The sequence below is a fragment of the Solea solea genome, chromosome 9 (genome assembly GCF_958295425.1).
Source record: "Solea solea chromosome 9, fSolSol10.1, whole genome shotgun sequence".
Lineage (NCBI taxonomy): Eukaryota > Metazoa > Chordata > Actinopteri > Pleuronectiformes > Soleidae > Solea > Solea solea.
The window spans coordinates 25545249-25565464 of NC_081142.1; the positions used below are offsets into that span (position 1 = coordinate 25545249).

At 46.0% G+C, this 20216-nt stretch overlaps 3 protein-coding genes across 3 annotated transcripts; 2 read left to right on the forward strand and 1 right to left on the reverse strand.

The window, feature by feature from the left end:
- The first annotated feature begins 226 nt into the window (after positions 1-226).
- On the forward strand, positions 227-1555 carry LOC131465742 (mediator of RNA polymerase II transcription subunit 16-like). The gene is made up of 4 exons (XM_058638612.1): positions 227-259; positions 532-710; positions 803-886; positions 1115-1555. The coding sequence occupies exons 1-4, from the start codon at positions 227-229 to the stop codon at positions 1242-1244; spliced, it is 426 nt and encodes a 141-aa protein (XP_058494595.1). The 3' UTR covers positions 1245-1555.
- A 3178-nt stretch (positions 1556-4733) lies between these two features.
- On the forward strand, positions 4734-12134 carry plppr3b (phospholipid phosphatase related 3b). The gene is made up of 8 exons (XM_058638560.1): positions 4734-4932; positions 5462-5564; positions 5977-6162; positions 6239-6365; positions 7067-7262; positions 9762-9819; positions 9928-10101; positions 10225-12134. The coding sequence occupies exons 2-8, from the start codon at positions 5472-5474 to the stop codon at positions 11521-11523; spliced, it is 2133 nt and encodes a 710-aa protein (XP_058494543.1). The 5' UTR covers positions 4734-4932; positions 5462-5471; the 3' UTR covers positions 11524-12134.
- A 489-nt stretch (positions 12135-12623) lies between these two features.
- misp (mitotic spindle positioning) lies at positions 12624-19713 on the reverse strand. The gene is made up of 7 exons (XM_058638613.1): positions 19704-19713; positions 19546-19606; positions 19377-19399; positions 14628-16301; positions 13879-13940; positions 13612-13650; positions 12624-13006 (listed from the first exon to the last, which is right to left on the reverse strand). The coding sequence occupies exons 1-7, from the start codon at positions 19711-19713 to the stop codon at positions 12917-12919; spliced, it is 1959 nt and encodes a 652-aa protein (XP_058494596.1). The 3' UTR covers positions 12624-12916.
- Between the last annotated feature and the right edge of the window lie 503 nt (positions 19714-20216).

Sequence of the window (20216 nt, forward strand, 5' to 3'; positions counted from 1 at the left end):
GCTGTGAAGCGCTGGTACACCTTTAGGAAGCTGTCCGTTGACCGTCCGTCACTCACTCACTCGCCCATTAGTGTTTATTTGAATGAAAGTCATGTGACGCTGTTTTCATCATGTCTGAAGTCTCATGTTCACGAAGAATGTGTTTGTTTGAATGTGTTTTTATACAGTGACTTTTGTAATTAAAGTGTTCAACTAAACCTGTGGTTGTTGTTGTGATGTAGTTCTGATGTTTGGTGGTGTTCAAGGTTCAAGGTTCAAGGTTTTTATTTGCCATTTGTGCTTAAACAGATAGTCCAGGCACATTGGAAATCTTGTGCGGGTTCTACGAGTCAGTTGTAGGAGACAGAAACAAGTTGGTTCCCTGATCCGACCAACGTTTTCTTGGGTGGCCCCTGAGGGCTGTGAAGTGCTGGTACGCCTTTAGGAAGCTGTCCGTTGACAGAACTTCCACGATGTCAGCATGCAGTGCCCTGGAAGCCATACAACTGAATACTACTCCCCAGACTTTCATCTTTGTTCTTCGCTTTACAGTGTGAATGCTGCCTTCTGCCCAGTCAGCTGCTGGTTCCCAGTCTGGACTGGCTGCCGGTGAACGACGGCGTCATGGTGAAGCTGCAGGGGAAACAACCAATCAGACTGCAGTTTGGAAAAGCATCTTCTCTGCCAGCAGGTGGAGCCAGTGGGGGCGGAGGTTTAGAGGTTTTCACCAGGTAACTTGCACACACGCATGCACGCACACACGCGCACACACACACACACACACACACACACATACTCAAACACTCTGTGTGTGTGTGTGTAGGACTCCCAGCTGTCAGAAGATGGACAACCTTCGTTGTGTTCACATGGGAGTTTGCCCGACTGAGGACAGTAAAGCCTGCACCAGGTGAGTTCACAGGAAGTGATGTCACATTAAACAGTTGATAAACTTCAGGTTTTTTTCCTAACAAAAGAGACTCGACCTTTTGTTGTTGTAGAATTTAGTTTGTCATAGAAACCTAAACTAAATATAACTATATAACCCTTAAACCATGAAAACGTGAGGTGTTAGAGCAGGACCCTGAGGAACACCCCACTGACGTGTGTGTGTGTGTGTGTGTGTGTGTGTGTGTAGGTGTGGCTGTGTGACGATGCTTCGTTCTCCAAACAAGACAAACGCCATGAAGCAGTGGGAGCAGCGCTGGATCAAGAACTGTCTGTGTGGAGGTCTGTGGAGGAGGATCCCTCCAGCTCCGCCCACATGAACTCACCTGGACTCACCTGATACAGTCACATTATTCCGCAGGAACACAGTCGAGACTCCACCTCCTCAGCTGACGTTGTCTGACTCTCTGTTAGCAGCCACCATCACACTGATGGTCACATGATCACATCTTCTTTCTCAGTAGAGCAGCATGAGTAGAGCTTTGATTCACTCACTCACTCGCCCATTAGTGTTTATTTGAATGAAAGTGACGCTGTTTTCATCATGTCTGAAGTCTCATGTTCACGAAGAATGTGTGTGTTTGAATGTGTTTTTATACAGTGACTTTTGTAATTAAAGTGTTCAACTAAACCTGTGGTTGTTGTTGTGATGTAGTTCTGATGTTTGGTGGTGTTCAAGGTTCAAGGTTCAAGGTTTTTATTTGCCATTTGTGCTTAAACAGATAGTCCAGGCACATTGGAAATCTTGTGCGGGTTCTACGAGTCAGTTGTAGGAGACGGAAACAAGTTGGTTCCCTGATCCGACCAAAGTTTTCTTGGGTGGCCCCTGAGGGCTGTGAAGCGCTGGTACACCTTTAGGAAGCTGTCCGTTGACAGAACTTCCACGATGTCAGCATGCAGTGCCCTGGAAGCCATACAACTGAATACTACTCCCCAGACTTTCATCTTTGTTCTTCGCTTTACAGTGTCTCTGACAAAGAGATCCAGTGCTGTTAGCTCAAACGGTGCGGCTGGTTCAGATCGTTCACTAGGAAGCTCACTCATCTGTTGCCTGCATAACCTTGCCTTGGTCTTTCGACAGTGCACGCAGGAGTCGATGATGCTTCTTGCGATTCTTGGCCCCTGTACTACCCATGCTTTGGACCTCACTCTGAGGAGTGTGCCAGCGTTGCCTTCATGGTTGGCTCCGTGGGCTTCCTGTGTGAGGAGGGTGCTGATCCAGGCATTATATGGGACCAGGGGTACTCCGGGGTTTCCCCAGGTGATGGCTTGGACTGTGCCGTAGCACCGCAGGAGCCCCGAAGCTTCGTCCTTGTTGACGACGAGTCTGTCTAGTGTCGTTACAGGGAATGCAACCTCTTTTTGGGCGGCCAGGCACAGGTCGTGGAACGCAGCCTCGAGTTCCTTTACTGACAGTACCACCCCCCACTTTGCTGGGATAGGGGCTCTCCCTATACAAGCCAACCACGTCTTCACCGCCCTTCTGGTATAGCCGACTACTCCACAGAGCTCAGCTAGAGAGCTGTACTTTTCCGGACCAACTTGATCTATGAGCGCGGCTCCCCACAGTGTCTCATTCGCCTTCGTGTCAACAGATTTGGCCTCAAGTTCTTTGGTCTAGTTGCTCGGGTGAACACCCTCTCGTGACGAGATCAGCGACGTTGACTTCACCTGGGATCCACCACCAATCAGTTACGGGGCCAGCCTTCTGGATCTCCCCGACCCTATTCGCAAAGAATGTTTGAAATCCGTAACTGTCTTGCTGGATGGCTCCCAGCACAGTCTGACTGTCTATGAAGTGGTACCACTTTTCTACAGCCAATCTCCCATGCTTCAGCATGTATTCCTTCAGGCGTGCGGCGAAGACAGCCCCACAAATTTCGGCTTTGACAGCGTCGCCTTTCTGGTTCAAGGGGGTTAACTTGGCATTTGAGTCCACCAACCGGGTAACTACACCATCTGACGTTTCCCATCGCAGGTACAGTACGGCGCCGTGAGATTCACAGCTTACGTCAGAGAATGTGATTCCCCAGGGCTCGACCCTCCAGCCGGAGGGTGTGAGGCTTCTGTGGAACTTGATGCTCCCTAAGCGAGTGTACTCCTTGAACAGCTCGATTGCTTTCCCTCGGAGTTCGTCAGAGAGGGACTCATCCCAAGTGTCCTTAGAGAGCTTGCCAGCTTCCTGAAAAGCCTTCCTCACAAGAATGACACCTTTCTGTTTCACAGGTGTTATCAGACGGACGGGGGTCATACAATCCAGCAATTTGACTCAGTAGGACACTACGAGTTAATGGATTTGGCGTTTTCTCCTCCACTTCCCCTTCGGTAAGGTCAATTTCGGTTCTCATCTTCTTCTTTCTTTTGGAGAAATTAATGGAGGCCATCACAAAGAGTTTGTCTTCTTGCACAAGGTTACCAACCCCTAACGCTTTGTTGTCTTCCTCCCTCAACTGGTTGGGCAACACCAGCGTCACTCCCTCTAGGATCCTCCTCCAGTCGACCGGCTTCTCATGGTAGCTGGGTCTCTCAGAAATGTAAATGGGGATTGGCTTGCTGAACTTCAAAAGCTCTACTCTTGTGGGTAATGACTTTTGGCCTTTCAGGAACAATAAGAGCTTCTCAAAATGGTTCCCCGGGAAGGCATAGTTTTTGGGGCTGCTCACATGTGCAAGCCACTGGGTTAGCATTTTCTCAGAAAGTCTGCTCTCTAAAGACAGTATCACCAGGTGCTTCTGCTCTTGTTTAGTGAGCTCTGGCTCCAATGAGCTGTGGCTTCTCTTCAGTTCCTTTGTCTGAGCCTCCAAATCTGTCTGGTTCGGAGTTAGCAGTGGTGTGGTTAGCAGGAGTTGGCTGGTGTTGGTAGCCAAGTCCTCCTGTGCTAGGCGAGGACTTGGCCTACTGGTGGTAGGCGAACTGGAGGGGGTCAACAGTGTCTGAAACCATGTTGTTGATGTGGGTGAGGACTAATTTTTCCAGGCACTTCATGGCGACTGGTGTGAGTGCAACTGGCCTGAAGTCATTTAGGGTGGGTGTGTCTGGTCTTTTAGGGACTGGTATGATGGTGGAGGTTTTGAAGATACGGGGGACTACAGCCTGAGATAGTGATGTGTTGAAGATATCGGTATACACACCGGCCAGTTGTTCTCCACAGGCCTTCAGTACTCTGGGAGGCACTCCGTCTGGTCCCACCACTTTGTGGGGGTTCACCTTCTTCAGAGCCTTCAGGACCTGTGTGTGTGTCACCTGGAAGGCAGTGTCCGTGGGGTCACAGGGGGTTTTTGAGGGTGTGTCTGCGTTCAGCCTGTCGAACCTCGCATAGAAGTTGTTCAGAAGTTTTTTACCTGTCCTGGCTAGAGAGTGGACAGGCGAGGGGGACAGAGAGTGGTCAGGCGAGGGGGACAGAAAGTGGACAGGCGAGGTGGAGGTAAGACGAAGGAGTGAGTAAGAAACCGTACAGGTACACAAATGTTGAATTGTAACATTAGTAGCATGATTTGAAAAGAAAATGAAAGTAAAGAACGTACAGAAGGCTCCGCCCCTGAAGATGAGGGCTCTGGACTGTAGGGGGCAGTGTTACACCTTGACAATTATTATTATTATTAGAAGAATTACTTTTCTACTGCAGAGACAGAGCACTGGAAATGCTGCTGTTGTCATGGAAACAGAATCAGTGTTCCCATAACATGTAGATAAAAAATGACATGTTAAAGAGTGATGAGACGTAAACAAACAACACAAACACCTTTATTGATTATGCATCAGTCATTGATGTGTGCGTGTGACGGGAGGCACTAATCAGCTGCCATACACACTGATGGGGAGGGAACACCTCCATGTTTGCCCGCGCGCTTGTCTCTCTCGCACACACACACACACACACACACTCACTGTGCAGCAGCAGCAGACCTGCTGCAGCATCGATCCCTCAGGTTTGTTCTGACACAGACGGAACCAAACCCGGGACCAGGACCGGGACAAGAACTACGCGGCTGTAACCCGGGACAAAAGGCAAGTATGTTCGGTTCTGCAGCTGGAAGAGAAACCTGATCAATGATTTGAGGTGTGTGTGTGTATGTGTGTGTGTGAGTGTGATTGTGAGTAAGCGCGCGCTGCGGCGCTGCGTCCTCATTAATCACAGAACATGCCGCATGAGCGCGAGACAATAAAACCTCAGAATCCCGTAATGACTGGTGGCGTGTGTGTGTGTGTGTGTGTGTCAGTCAGTGTGTGTGTGTCAGTGTCTGTGTGTGTGAGAGCGTATGGTAAAAACACTGACCTTGTCAGGACCAGTGGTCGTCATGGAGACCAAAGTCTGGTCCTGATGAGGCAGAACCTAATTTCTGAGGAACTGAAGTTTAGGACTAACATGTTAACTATGGTCATGGTTAGAGTTAATGATGAAGATGATGATGATGATGATGATGGTGGTGTAGGTGGTGATGGGGATGATGATGATTATGATGAAGATGATGATGATGATGATGACGATGATGGTGATGATGATGATAATGATGAAGATGGTGATGTGATGTTACAGGCTCTTCAGGATGATGATGATGATGATGAATCCGTCAGAGAAGATGAAGAAAAAACCTCCCAAAGACAGTTTGACTCTGCTGCCATGTTTCTACTTTGTGGAAGTGAATACACACACACACACACACACACACACACACACACAAACACACACACAAATTCAATTCAATTCAATTCAGTTGTATAGCGCCAAATCTTAACATACATTATCTCAGGTCTCTGTACATAGACAACATCATGGAGAGCAGAGAAACACAACAGTTCACACAATGAGCAAACACTAGGGGGCAGGGGAGAGAAAAAACTCCCTTTTAACAGAAGAAGAAATCTCAGACAGAACCAGACTCAAACATGTGCAGCATCTGCCTCGACCGGTTGGGGTGAAAGGAAAAATGGGGGATAGAGGAGAGGTGGGGGAGATAATACAAATACACACAAACACACAAACACACACTGTATATGTTCTATGTGATTTTTCACTGAACCAGATTCATGTGTATGTTTGTGTGTGTGTAGTTGCCCATCGTGGTGTCCTCCATGGCATCTCTGTACTTCCTGGAGTTGACCGACGTGCTGCAGCCAGCGCAGGTTGGATTCCGTTGCCATGACCGCGACCTCAGTATGCCGTACGTGGACGAAGGAGACGAGCTCATTCCTCTGCTGATGCTGCTCAGCCTCGCCTTCGCCGCTCCTGCTGCCTCGGTAACATGCCGCCATTCAGAGACACACACACGTGTGTGACTGCAGGTCACTGAGGTGCGTTTGTTTTGTGTGTCAGATCATGGCGGTTGAAGGTATGATCTACGTCCTGCAGTCACAGCTGAAGCTGCGTCGCCACGAGGGAAGTATCAACGCAGGAGGCTGCAACTTTAATTCATTTTTGAGGAGGACGGTGCGTTTCGTAGGTACGTCACCTGAGACACCTGATACACCTGATACACCTGTAAAGACACCTGAGACACATGATACACCTGATACACCTGTAAAGACACGTGAGACACCTGATACACCTGATACACCTGTAAAGACACCTGTAGAGACACCTGAGACACCTGATACACCTGTAAAGACACCTGAGACACCTGATACACCTGATACACCTGATACAACTACACCTGATACACCTGAGACACCTGAGACACCTGATACACCTGATACACCTGATACACCTGAGACACCTGATACACCTGATACACCTGATACACCTGTAAAGACACCTGATACACCTGTAAAGACACGTGAGACACCTGATACACCTGATACACCTGTAAAGACACCTGTAGAGACACCTGATACACCTGTAAAGACACCTGAGACACCTGATACAACTACACCTGATACACCTGATACACCTGAGACACCTGATACACCTGATACACCTGAGACACCTGATACACCTGAGACACCTGAGACACCTGAGACACCTGATACACCTGAGACACCTGATACACCTGATACACCTGAGACACCTGAGACACCTGATACACCTGATACAACTACACCTGATAATCTTGAGACACCTGAGACACCAGAGACACCTGAAACAACTACACCAGATACACCTGAGACACCTGAGACACCTGAAACTCTTTCTCCCCCCCCCCAGGTGTCCATGTCTTTGGTCTTTGTGCGACTGCTCTGGTCAGTGACATCATCCAGTTGTCAACAGGTTACCACGCCCCTTTTTTCCTGACTGTCTGTAAACCCAACTACACTCAGGCTGGAGTGTCATGTGACCAAAACGCTTACATCACCAGAGACATTTGCTCTGGTCACGACCAGCACGCCATCATGGCCGCTAGGTGAGTGTGTGTCTCTCACACTCTCTCACTCTCTCTCGCTCTCTCTCTCTCTCTCTCTCTCTCTCTCCCTCTCCCTCCCCCTTTCCCTCTCTCTCTCTCGGAGTGTGTCTCTCCCACTCTCTCTCTTTCACACTCTCTCTCTCTCTCTCGGAGTGTGTGTCTCTCACACTCTCTCTCTCTCTCACACTCTCACTCTCTCTCTCGGAGTGTGTGTCTCTCACACTCTCTCTCTCACTCTCTCTCTCGGAGTGTGTGTCTCTCACACTCTCTCGGTCTCTCACTGTCTCTCTCACTCTCTCCGCTCTCACTCTCTCTCCCACGCTCTCGCTCTCACTCTCTCACACACTCTCGCTCTCACTGTCTCTCTCACTCTCTCTCACCCTCTCTTGCTCTCTCACTGTCTCTCTCACACTCTCTCTCACTCTCTCTCAGAGTGTGTGTGGAGCTGAGAGCGTGTGTGAGGACCTGTGAGAAACTTTGAGTTTACTTTTTTGTTTTTGTTTGTCTTGCGTTGATTGTTAACATAGTGTAGTTTGGTGTGGTGTGTGTGTGTGTTTCTGGGGCTGCAGCGGCTGATTTTGAGCATTTCGGTGCCGTGCAGTGTGGAGGAGGCGGGCCTGGCTGTGAGGTGGTGGGTTATGAGTCCGTGAAATCCACTTGCGGGGAGCCGCCGCAGCTCGCTCGGTCAGAGGGAGGGGAAGTTTGCTGTCGGTTTCTATAGAAACCTTTTTAAGAGTGAATGGTGTGCAGCAGCTTCCTTGCAGGTCTCCCTCAGGTAAACTCGAAGGCAAACTCGGGGTTGGGGGCAGATTGAACACTGCAGGAGCTGCACAAGGCAATGATGTTTTTGCAGAGTGGCAAAGCACCAGGTATTGACGGTCTTCCTGTTGACTTCTACAAGTCTTTCTGGTCCATCATAGGTGGTGACCTGCTTGAGGTGGTGTCAGACAGTCTCCAGAGAGGAGAGCTCCCTATGAGCTGCAGGAGGGCCGTCATTACCCTGATTTTTTTAAGAACATGTGGTGTTACCAGGATGTCCCGTGTCAGGTGGAAGATGATGACCTGTTGTTTGGGAATGTGCTGAAGATGTGATGTGTGTGAATATGAATATACAGTGCCCAGTTGGAACAGTGAGGCCAATTCCTTTATTTTTGTCATAGACTGAAAACATTTGGGTTTGACATCAAAAGACAAACATTTCAGCTTTTACATCTGGATCTGATACACAACATAGAAGAGAGCACCACCATTTTTCATGTGAGCAAAAGTATGTGAACATGTGACTGACAGGTGTGTTGTGTTGTCCAGGTGTGTCCTATTACATTGTTTATTCAAACAATAAATAGCACTGAATGTCTACGCTCAGTGGAACCAACATGAAAACAACAGAGCTGTCTATGGGTGAAACACAAGAGAGAAGATGGGAACTCAATCAGAGCCATTGCACAAACATTGGCCAGAGCCAGTACAAGCGTTTGGAATGTCCTGAAGAAGAAAGAAATCACTGGTGTACCAAGCAACACATGGCAGAAGACTTCATGAACAAACGTACAGAGGCTTCACCAGAACATGAAACCACTCATTAGCAAGAAGAATAGGAAGACCAGGCTGGAATTGACCCAAAAGTACAGAGACGAGCGTCAAATATTCTGGGACAAATTTTATGGACTGACGAGACAAAGATGAACTTTGACCAAAGTTTGGAGGAAGAAATGATCTGCTCATGATCCCAAACATACAAGCTCATGTGTGAAACACAGTGAAGGTCATGTCGTGGCTTCTTCTGGGATGGGCTCATTCATCTTCATTGATGATGTAACACATGATGGCAGCAGCACAATGAACTCACAAGTCTACACAAACATTCTGTCTGCCAATGTAAAGATGATTGGGAGATCCTTCATCATGCAGCAAGATAACGACAAACACACAAAGGAGTTGATCAGAAGGTTTGAGACTGGCCAAGTCAATGTCTACACTTCCACCCTATAGAGCTGCATTTGACCTGCTAAAGAGGAGACTGAAGGGAGTAAAGCCCCAAAACAACCAACAACTGAAAGCCTGGAAGAGCATCACAGCAGAAGAATGCAAAGGTTTGGTGATGTCAGTGAGTCACAGGCTTGATGCATGTATTGAAAGCAAAGGATTTGCAACTAAATATGAGTCTTATTCACGTTAATCCTTTTTAAGTCTGTTCCAATACTTTTGCTCAGCTACAACTGTTGTGTTCCGTTACAAATAATGCTATCTTCTAAACTGTGTATTAGATCCACATGTAAATACCTGCAAATAGAAGCTGAAATGTTTGTCTTTTGATGTCAAACACAAATGTTTTCAGTCTACGGCAAAAAATAAAGGAATTGTCGTCACTGTTCCAATACTTTTTAATACACTGTATGTGTATGTGTGTTATTAAAATGAAAAAAACAAGTAAAGTTGTGTTTGCAAAATCAAATCTCTCTCTCTCTCTCTCTCTCTCTCTCTCTCTTGTCTCAACAGGAAGACGTTTCCGTCCCAGCATGCAACTCTGTCTGCCTTCGCTGCCGTTTATGTTTCGGTGAGTAAAGTTTTGTCGTGTTCCTGTGTGTTTCAGGAAACCATGGAAACGCTCTCTCTCTCTCTCTCTCTCTCTCTCTCTCTCTCTCTCTCTCTCTCTCTCTCTTAGATGTATTTTAACTCAACCATCTCAAACAGCACCAAGCTGCTCAAACCTGTGCTGGTGTTTGCGTTTGTCATCGCTGCAGCTTTGACGGGTCTGACCCAGATCACTCAGCACCGCAGTCATCCCATCGATGTTTACGCAGGTTTCCTCATCGGAGCCTTCATCGCTGCGTACCTGGTGAGACACACCTCATCATAATCATCATTATGTAATAATAAATATTAAAATAAATAAATAAACAATATCCACAAGAATTAATGGTAAAAGTACAAAAGTACCTGGTTATTTTTTGTCCTACAGGCCTTTCATGCTGTGGCTAACTTCAAGTCCTCTGATGACATCACTCCAGCCCCACCTCCTCCACCTCCAAAAGAAGACCCGCTCCGAGCTCTGACAGAGCGAGGACACGAGTCCGTCTACAACAAAGGGCCCGCCTCCGCCTCGGACAGTAACGACGAGATCGCAGCGGCCCCGGCGTCAGTGTCGGTGCCACTGCAGAGAGAGAGCACATCCATGAGCAGCCTGAAGAGGGCGAGCGTGGACGTGGAGCTGCTGGCTCCTCGCAGCCCCATGGGGAAGGAGACCATGCTGACCTTCAGTCACACACTGCCCAGAGCCAGCATGAACGTCAACGGGCTCATGGAGGATCCGGTTCCGTCTGCTCAGCCAGTTCAAAGGCGTCTGAAAGCTGTGCAGGTTCCCGTGGACCCGCTGCGAACGCAACAGCTGGTGTCCGAGTGGAAGCAGAAATCCATGGAAATGAGAGGCCAGAGTGTCCACGAAGAGGCGGAGCGGGACGCCAGTGAGGACGGTTCTGAGGGTGGCTCGGTGGCCACGGATGACGGCGGCTCTCAGGTTCCTATCTACCAACCACCAGTCCAGGCTGCTAAGCCTGTGGCAACTCCTCGCCCGCCACAGATCCCAGAGGCAGGACCTCCACCAGTTTCCCCAAAGAGCGCTCTGACCCGAGCCAAGTGGCTCGCCATAAGGGAGAAGACTAGTGAGGGCGTGGCCCGTGGAGCAGCTAACCAGCCGCGGCTCATGCAGGTCATCGCCATGTCGAAGCAGCAGGGCCTCCTTCCGTCCTCCTCCTCTGAGACCGCCTCCACCTGCTCCGGCACCTCCTCCACCACCAACTCCCCACACTACGGCCCCGCCTCTGAGCAGCAGCGGGAGGGTCCAGGCATTGTCACCATGGACACCCATGCCCCTCACCAGACACTGCCTCCCCCTCAGGCTCTGGCCCTGGCAGGTAATGGTCACCCGTGGCAGTGGGCGGGGGCATCCACGGGTGGTGACCCGCGGGACACGTGCGACCTCAACAGTCTGAACCGAGGAGACTCGACCGCCAGGGGCAGCAGCTTCCGCCCGCACCGGTCTGTCTCCCCACGTGTCACCACCGACCCTGAACCTGCTCCTCCCCCACCTTTCCACCAGGTGGAGTCGTCATCGGAGGCGAAGCACAGGGAGACGGCCATGAGACGTGAGACGGCCATGAGACGTAAGACGGCACTGGTTCTGCTGGATCGAGAGCTTCATAATCAGACTGAAGAAAACTTCTACAAGAGTTCACACGGATGCAGGTTTAAGGAGAATTAGGCTTTTCAGAATAAAAGCTTGGTTTACGGACAGCAGACCAAGGTGTCCACCAGGGGGCAGCTGTTTATTCATAATAACAAAACAGTTCATGTTGCACAAGGAAACGAAGGACCCAAAAAACATGTAAACAACAAGTGTGGGGAAGGAGGCAAAGGAGGTGGGTGTGGGTGTGGCTGTAGCTTACGGGCGGGGCTGGTGAATAAACTGCGCAGTGCTGTGTCTCCAAGCAGGAAGACAAAGTGTTTCAATGGCAACTGTCTCAGCATTGACGACAGCAGCAGTTTGAGTTTCCTCACTCTTTATTTCCTGGATGAGTGTTGTTGTCTTTCTGTTGTGCGGTTGCTATAGTGATAGTCAGCATGTTGGTTTGTTAGTGTGCTGCTCTGTGATTGGTCAAAGGTGAATGTTTGTGTTTATGAGAGTAAATATTTATCCAGATCATAATATTGAGATTAAATTAAGATTAAAGATTCAACGTCCACACCATCATCAATACAAGCTATGAAGTCATCAGTAAAGCTGTGCTCTGTGTCTCTGATGTCCACCGTGGACAAAATGTCTAAATTGACTTTTGGAAAGTGTTGATCACAAATAAAGTTGTAATGTTTTGAGCATGAAGTCAAGTCCTTCAAAATAAAAATTATGAGAAATGTTTTTCTAAAACAAAGACTTATATATTATATATCACAAGTTTGTGTCGAAATCACGAGTTCGTGTCAAAATCACAAGTTTCTGTTGAAATCACAAGGGTTTGTGTTGAAATCATAGATTTGTGTCAAAATCACAAGAGTTTAATAATATTTCACATGTGCTGAGGACGTTGATTTAGTCAAATTTCCTAAAAAAATAAAACCAATCACAAACACTGGTTTAACAGCTTTTGTAAACGTCCAACATGGTGTACACTGGAGAGACGCTGTCTTTCTGTTGCAGCTCTACTTTCGTTTAAAGCTAAAGTCGTAAGATGACGTTACGAGATCATTGTTCTTAGACGTCATCCTGATCAATGACCTGATTCGTTGTCTCTTGACGTCCATGTGTCATGTTTTTTGGGAGGAGAGTGGGAGGAGACTATACGACATTAATCAGACATTTTGAAATCTGAATTAAAATTCCATATTTATTTCAGGACATAAAATAAACCATGTTGTTGTTTGACGTCCACACTGAGGCCTTTTAATGAAAAGAATGTCTTCAATCTGATCGTTAGCAAAGTCCTCTTCTAAAAAACATTAATTCATTCATATCATTTACAAAACCTGAGGGTTACGATTAATCAATCAACTAATCAAGAGCCAGCATTCCACTTCTAAACCCGTTTGAAAGTCCTCTGGTCCTGGGTTTAATGCTGAGTCTCATCTTGGATCTAGTCCAGGGTTTAGCTGTGCTGGTGTCACTGGTTCTCCAGGTTGGCAAAGACTCCGGCCTCCCAACGAAGAGCTCGTTGGTTTTTATGTCGTAAAACTCGAGTCGACTCAACAACCTGAAAAAAGACAAAGAGAGAAGAGGAGCTTATCTTAGCATCAACACTGGGAGCTGGACTCCAGAGAGGAGCGTCACCATCCCACTCAGGAGTCCGTGTTCCAGAGTGGAAACTGCATCCCACCCAGGATTCCCTGTTCCAGAGTGGAACTGCATCCTACCCAGGAGTCCTATTCCAGAGTGGAACTGCATCCCACCCATTTTGGCACCAATTTTTAGTTTCTACCAAATTTAGGATTTTGTTTGTTACAAAACCACTTAGACCAAAGTCTTCCAGGATTTACCAAAGACAGAGACATGATCTTAACCCACAGAGACATGATGTTATGAATAGCATTCATATATAATTAAAAACTTAGCTTTTGATCTCACACAGGACGTCAGCAGTTAGCATGTGTGATATTGATGATTTGGTCACATCAGTACTTTGGACGACAGGCTCCTCCTCCTGCAGTGATGTCATCACTAAACAACCATGACTCTGTGTTTTGTTAGCTATGTTATGCTACACTTGTTCTACAGGAGTGCTAGTAAAAGACTGACTAACCTGGTTTAGTTAACTCTTAAGGTGGAAACAGTTAGCCTAGCTTAGCTCAGTGCTCTTACCTTGTTGTTGACTTCATCGACGAGGTGAATTCCTGCATACTGAAACAGAAAAAGTTTGGGCTTTTATTTTGGCAGCCTGGATCATTTTGTTTTTACCACAGTTCTCTGTGGTCGTCCTCTTCTCCTTCATCACATGACCAAACCATCTCAACCTTCACTCTCTTACTTTATTTACAAAATATGAAAAGAAAACACTCACTCATTCATCTCAACCACCCTCCAGCTGTTTAGATAACCCTTCAAAATAAGAGTGTGTCCTAAACTCACTGACTCGCTGTCGTCCATCTTCAGTACATCTCTTCTGCGAGGAGGCGGGGGCAATAGGAGCGCTGCAGGGTAGAAGGAGGAAAAGGAGGACAAACGGGTGAGTTTGTCTGAAACACACTAGTAGGAAAGATTACATCATGATGATGTCGTCACTGACATCACAAAGTGACCTCTGACCTCCAGGGTCAGATGTTATGTCAGAGGATATACCAGTCGTCATTGTCAATCCACTGCTGCTCCCATCAGTCAATGAACCTCTCCCACACCAAAGTCCACAGAGAAAATCAGTGATTTTAACATCACACACACAGCAGTTGTTGATCCGTTGCTGCCTCCATCACTGAGTTCAAATGTCTTATTTTGTCACTTGTGTGTTTGAAATCCTTTGTTCAGATTGACCTCAGTGACCACACGAGGCAGCAGAGGACCAGCAGCTCCTGTGTCTCCGCAGCTAAAATCACTGATTTTCTCTATGGACTTTGGTGTGGGAGAATGAGTGGTTTACAAAAGTCTGTCTAACAGTGACATAAAGACGCGAACATGTGACGTAGATATTCTAGACTAAAACTAACATAGATTTTATAAACTGAGCAAAACTGATTACCACGTCTGCTTCATCTTGTTCCCTGTGCCTGGCTCACTCTCGTCTGACCCTGTTTTGGGTTTATTACCTGACCTTGAGTAAGATTTTGCTTTGTCTTTTTGTTTAAACTGAGATCTCTGCCTGTGGGAGCCGTGACAGTAGGTACCTGTAAGTGGAGGTGGAGTCAACAGACTTCTTTTCTCCCTGTTCTGCTGGAGCTCCCTCAGCTCCCTCAGCTCCTTCTCTCGTCTCAAGGCCTCCTCAATCTCCTTCTCTATGAAATCTGGAGCTCCTTGTCCCCTGGACTGCAGACCAGTGGACTCCAGGTTTTCCCTCCAACACTGAGGTGCGAAGGAAGAGGGAGAAGGAGAGGAGCGGGATGATGATGAAGTAATTCGATCCTGACGGAAAACTCTGGAATCTGTCTCAGTGACAGAGGAGGAAGCTGAAGTTTGAGCGAAGCACCACTCGGGTTCTTCAGGGTGTCGATGAGGACAACAAGGAGCCAAGAAGCCATCAATGTGTCCATCCTCTGTCCTCCTGTCTTCTTCCTGTTGCTGCGGAACATCTGGTAAATTCAGTCGCAGACTTCCGCCTTGCTGCTCCGGTACTGCTCCTCTCTGGTTCTCCTTCTCGATTTCTCTCTGAATAAGGAAGCTTGTTCTGGACTTTTCTTTGGTCTTGATGGGTGTTAAGAATTGTAAACGTTTGGTTTCGATTTTGACCATCTCCACCCTTCCATCACTGTGCTTCAGACCACGAGCGCGCCGAAGGTCCTCCTCGCGTTCCTGGACTAACCGGATCTCCTTTTCAATTGGGGTCTCAGTTGTGCACTGTTGGCTTCTGTTCACCGACAGATCCTCCAGGCTGGAGTCCAGGTCTTCAAACACACCACCCTGCCTGCTCAGATTCTCCTCCAGCCCTAACCTCCAGCTCACCACCCCAGTCCTATCTGTGCAGGTTGCATCCTCTTCTGAGGGACGGATCTGACTTGCACCTTCACTCACCTCCACCCGCCTCACTGAGGACACGTCAGAATCCTGCTGCAAAGACAAGCTCAGGTCTGCTGCTAACTGGTCCCGCTCCATCTTCAAGAACTGTTTTTGTGCAGCTCTGAAGTCGATCTGCTCCCTGTCAATGGTCCCAGATGCAGCAGGCTGAGAAGGTTCTGGTCTGGAGCTGACAGGACTGTAGCTCAGTTTGTTTTTAGATCCGCTCAGGTCCAGATTCTCCAGAATTTGAAGTTGCTCTTTGAACACTGGGTTTTTCTTGGGTGCTTGACTGCGAATTATCTCCTTTCGGAGCTGCTTCTCCTCCTCTTCCTTCACCACCTGGATGACATTCTGTGGATCTACTTGGTGCCATGAGTCTCCCTTACTTTCTGAGAACAGACTCTCTGGCTTCCTGTTGCTGGTGTAGGTCTGTAGTTTGAATCCTCTCTCCTCTTTCAGGGTGAACAGCTGAGACTGCCGCTGTGCTGACTTCATCCAGACTTCGTTCATCTCCGCCTCGGGACTCATTGGATCCTCCACAAAGGAGTAGAAGCCACAGTGAGAGCCAGAGCTGCTGCTGGGACTGCTGGGGCTGCTGGGGCTGCTGGGACCACTGGGTTGCCACTCGTCACTGACGCTTGCTCTCTCTGGTGACACTAAGACCTGCTGGTCCTGAGATCCATCACTCTGCTGATAAGAGAAGACCTGTATGTCCAGGTTAGGGTCACCTGCTGTCGTTGACCCGGCAATGGTCCGCAGGTCTGAGGGTTGGAGCAGAGGGGAAAGAGGCTTCAGAACCCATTGCCTTGGGGTGCTGTCCATGACTGCAGGGGGTGCTGTAGAAGGGCCTGAAACAACAACAGACATGATGTTTACGACTAAACTAGGTAGTTACCATGGAAATAGCAGATTATTCTAAACCAGAGAGAATAAGATTTAATAGAAGACGAGGAACAGCAAAGAGTATGAAGCTGTTTCCATGGAAACAAGACAACAGGTTGGCTTCCATGGAAACAGGTGTGTGAGGGCAGGTTAGTTTCCATGGAAACTGATTTAACTGGAGAACTGCAAAGCATTGTGGGAGTGAAAGTATTTCTGTTCAAACGTAAAAGTAAGGATTATCAATATCTTTGAATTCTGTGACCCTAAACCTGGTCCAGGAGTCAAATCAAGGATATTTGACCTACTCTATGTTCATGGATCAAGTCTGTTTGAATGTTTTTAAATACTTAATAATGTCTAAATTCCTGATTGTTAGCATTTCCTAATCTTTTTTACTTCAAGCTATGGCTGTGATACATGAATTCAATTCAATTCAGTTTTATTTGTATAGCAAGTCTCAAGTCTATACATAGACAACATCATGGAGAGCAGAGAAACCCAACAATTCACACAATGAACAAACACTAGGGCCATTAATGCGCAAATATTCACATACTTATTAGCAACTGCCTTTTCTAAGATTATAGAAATGAAAGGAAGATTTGATTGATTTTGAGAAGGGGTTTAATAACTGCTACTTTAAAAGTTTGGGGTACATATCCAGTTAATACGGATAGATTAATTTGAGTTAATATAGAGCTGTTAATTAAAGGAAACATCTTTAAACAGTTTGGTGGGGATGGAACCTGTCTAACTGACAGGTTCATGGTTTGGAAGATGATACTAATAATGTTAACTCAGGGAGAAACTGTCTAACTGTGCACCTGCTGCTTTTAAAGCTCTTGTGCTAAAAGATGAGTCAGTACCACTATGAGGGAGGAGATTTTTTCAAGTTCAATATTAAGTTCATGATGAATAACATTGAGATTGTTCAATGTTATTGTCAGTCATCATCTACCGCTTTATCCTCAACCAGAGGGTCGCGGGGGGTGCTGTGCCAATCTCAGCTACATCGGGCGATAGGCGGGGTACACCCTGGACAGTTCGCCAGTCCATCGCAGGGCCACACACAGATAGAGACAAACAACCATTCACTCTCACACTCACTCCTATGGTCAATTTAGAGTGTTCAATTTACCTATCCCCACATTGCATGTTTTTGGACTGTGGGAGGAAGCCGGAGAACCCGGAGAGAACCCACGGACACACGGGGAGAACATGCAAACTCCATGCAGAAAGGCCCTTGTTCCAACCGGGGCTCGAACTCGGGTCTTCTCGCTGCAAGGCGAGAGTGCTAACCACTACACCACCGTGTGGCCCCCAATGTTATTGTATCTGACCCTAATTTAATATAGTATGTGTATAATACAAAATATAATATAATATAATATAATATAACATAACATAGGACTTTGTGTTTCAGTCGTTTTTACTTGAATCTGTTTGAGTCTGATAAGTGTGTGTGTGTATGTGTGTGCGTGTATGTGTGTGTGTGTGTGTTATCAGCAGACCAACACACTCACACATTCACAGAGAGAGAGAGAGAGAGAGAGAAAAGTGGAAAAGTGCTTTGAAACAGTCAAAGGTCAAAGTTTAACATCAATTTCCTACAGCACCGAAAGAGCTGAACAACATAAACGTTACCCGGTAATACAGAGTCATTGTTTTACTCTTATTATTATTCTCAGAAAACGTGACACACAACAGGTCCTTTAGTTTGAAACCTCACTAAGAACATTGGTTCTATAGTGCCCCCTTCATGTTAGGAGTATGAGGGCCCTTTAAACGCTGCATACAGCTCTAATTATTAGTTATTATTCAGATTTTTATACTTTTTGAAATACTTTTGAAATATTTTCTTCAAGCAAAGATCAAAGGCAGGAACAAACATCAAAGACACATTTGTCCACTGATGTCAAAGAAACTGAGCACAGGGATATTTTCATCATAGGTACGTGCCATCTCCATGGTAACGTCGGATTGTTACTGTATTGTTTTTTACAGTGAGGTAGTTTTACTGTGAGATACTTTTACAGAGAGGTAGTTTTACTGTGAGGTACTTTTAGTGTTAAATACGTTTACAGTGAGGTACCTTTACTGTGAGGTACCTTTACTGTGAGATACATTTACAGTGAGGTAGTTTTACTGTGAGATACTTTTACAGAGAGGTAGTTTTACTGTGAGGTACTTTTAGTGTTAAATACGTTTACAGTGAGGTACCTTTACTGTGAGGTACCTTTACTGTGAGATACATTTACTGTGAGATACTTTTACAGTGAGGTATCTTTACTGTTAGATACTTTTACGGTGAGGTACATTTACAGTGTAATACGTTTACAGTGAAGTACCTTTATTGTGAGATACTTTTACAGTGAGGTACCTTTACTTTGAGATACTGTTACTGTGAGGTACCTTTACTGTGAGATACTTTTACAGTGAGGTATCTTTACTGTTAGATACTTTTATGGTGAGGTACATTTACAGTGAAATACGTTTACAGTGAGGTACCTTTACTTTGAGATACTGTTACTGTGAGGTACTTTTACTGTGAGGTACCTTTACTGTGAGATACTTTTACAGGGAGGTACCTTTACTGTGAGATACTTTTACAGTGAGGTACTTTTACAATTAGGTAGTTTTACAGTGAGGCACCTTGACTGTAAGGTACTTTTACAGTGAGGTAGTTTTACAGAGAAGTGGTTTTACTGTGAGGTAGTTTTACAGAGAGGTACTTTTACAATGAGGTACTTTTACAGTGAGGTACTTTTACAGAGGGGTAGTTTTACAGAGAGGTAGTTTTGCTGTGAGATACTTTAACTGTGAGGTAGTTTTACTGTGAGATACTTTTACAGTGAGGTACCTTTACTGTGAGATATTTTTACAGTGAGGTACTTTACAGAGAGGTACTTTTACAGAGAGGTATCATGTTTTGTATCATGTGACCAGGGTGTAGCAGCCTAGTCATGTGACCAGGTTGTTAATCATTACATGCTTAACGTATAAACGCTGATCACTGATCTGCTCATATCATCAATACTCACACAGTGTAATGATGTGTGCCCACCTGTAGGGGGTGAACATCAGCAAAATTATTTCATTTTTGGTTTGTTGAAGGTTAGCTTTGAATTTTGGAATAAAACATGTGAAATTGTTGATTTTAAGATCAGGCTTTTATTGTGAAAGTCAGTTTGTAAAAACTGGTTTTCTTACCTGAGTTTCCTGTGAGCAGCAACAACAGCCGTGTCTGAACAACAACTCACTCTGACCCCAACTTCAACTGACAAAGTTCACTGTCTATCATATCATCTGAGGCCCCGCCCACACACACACAAGCAAGCATGCACACACACACACACACACACACACACACCAGGTCATCTTCAGTCCATCACGTGACACTATATCATATGATGTTTTATATGACACAGCATTCATCAAGTTTTCTGTTTCAATGATTTTTTCACTTCATTGTTTTTCTCTTATTCTTTATTTCCAGGTAGACCTCAATTAAACCTCACTTTAACCTCAATTAAACATCAATTAAACCTCACTTTAACCTCAATTAAACCTCACTTAAACCAAAGTTAAACCCAAGTTAAACCAAAGTAAAACCCAAGTTAAAATCATCCTGTTACACCCAAGTTAAACCAAAGCTAAACCAAATTTAAACGTATTAAAACCTGAGTTAAATTTAAGTTAAGCACTGAACAATAAAACCTTACAAAAATGTTTTTATTTAAACCTTAAAAGTAACCATGGATGAACCTAAGTTAAAACCTCAGTTAAACTGTTTGAGTTGACAAAGTAATAATGTAAAATGTGTTTTAATTTATTTGACTCATGGTAAAAATGTTTGTTGTATAAAGTTTACACAAAACAAA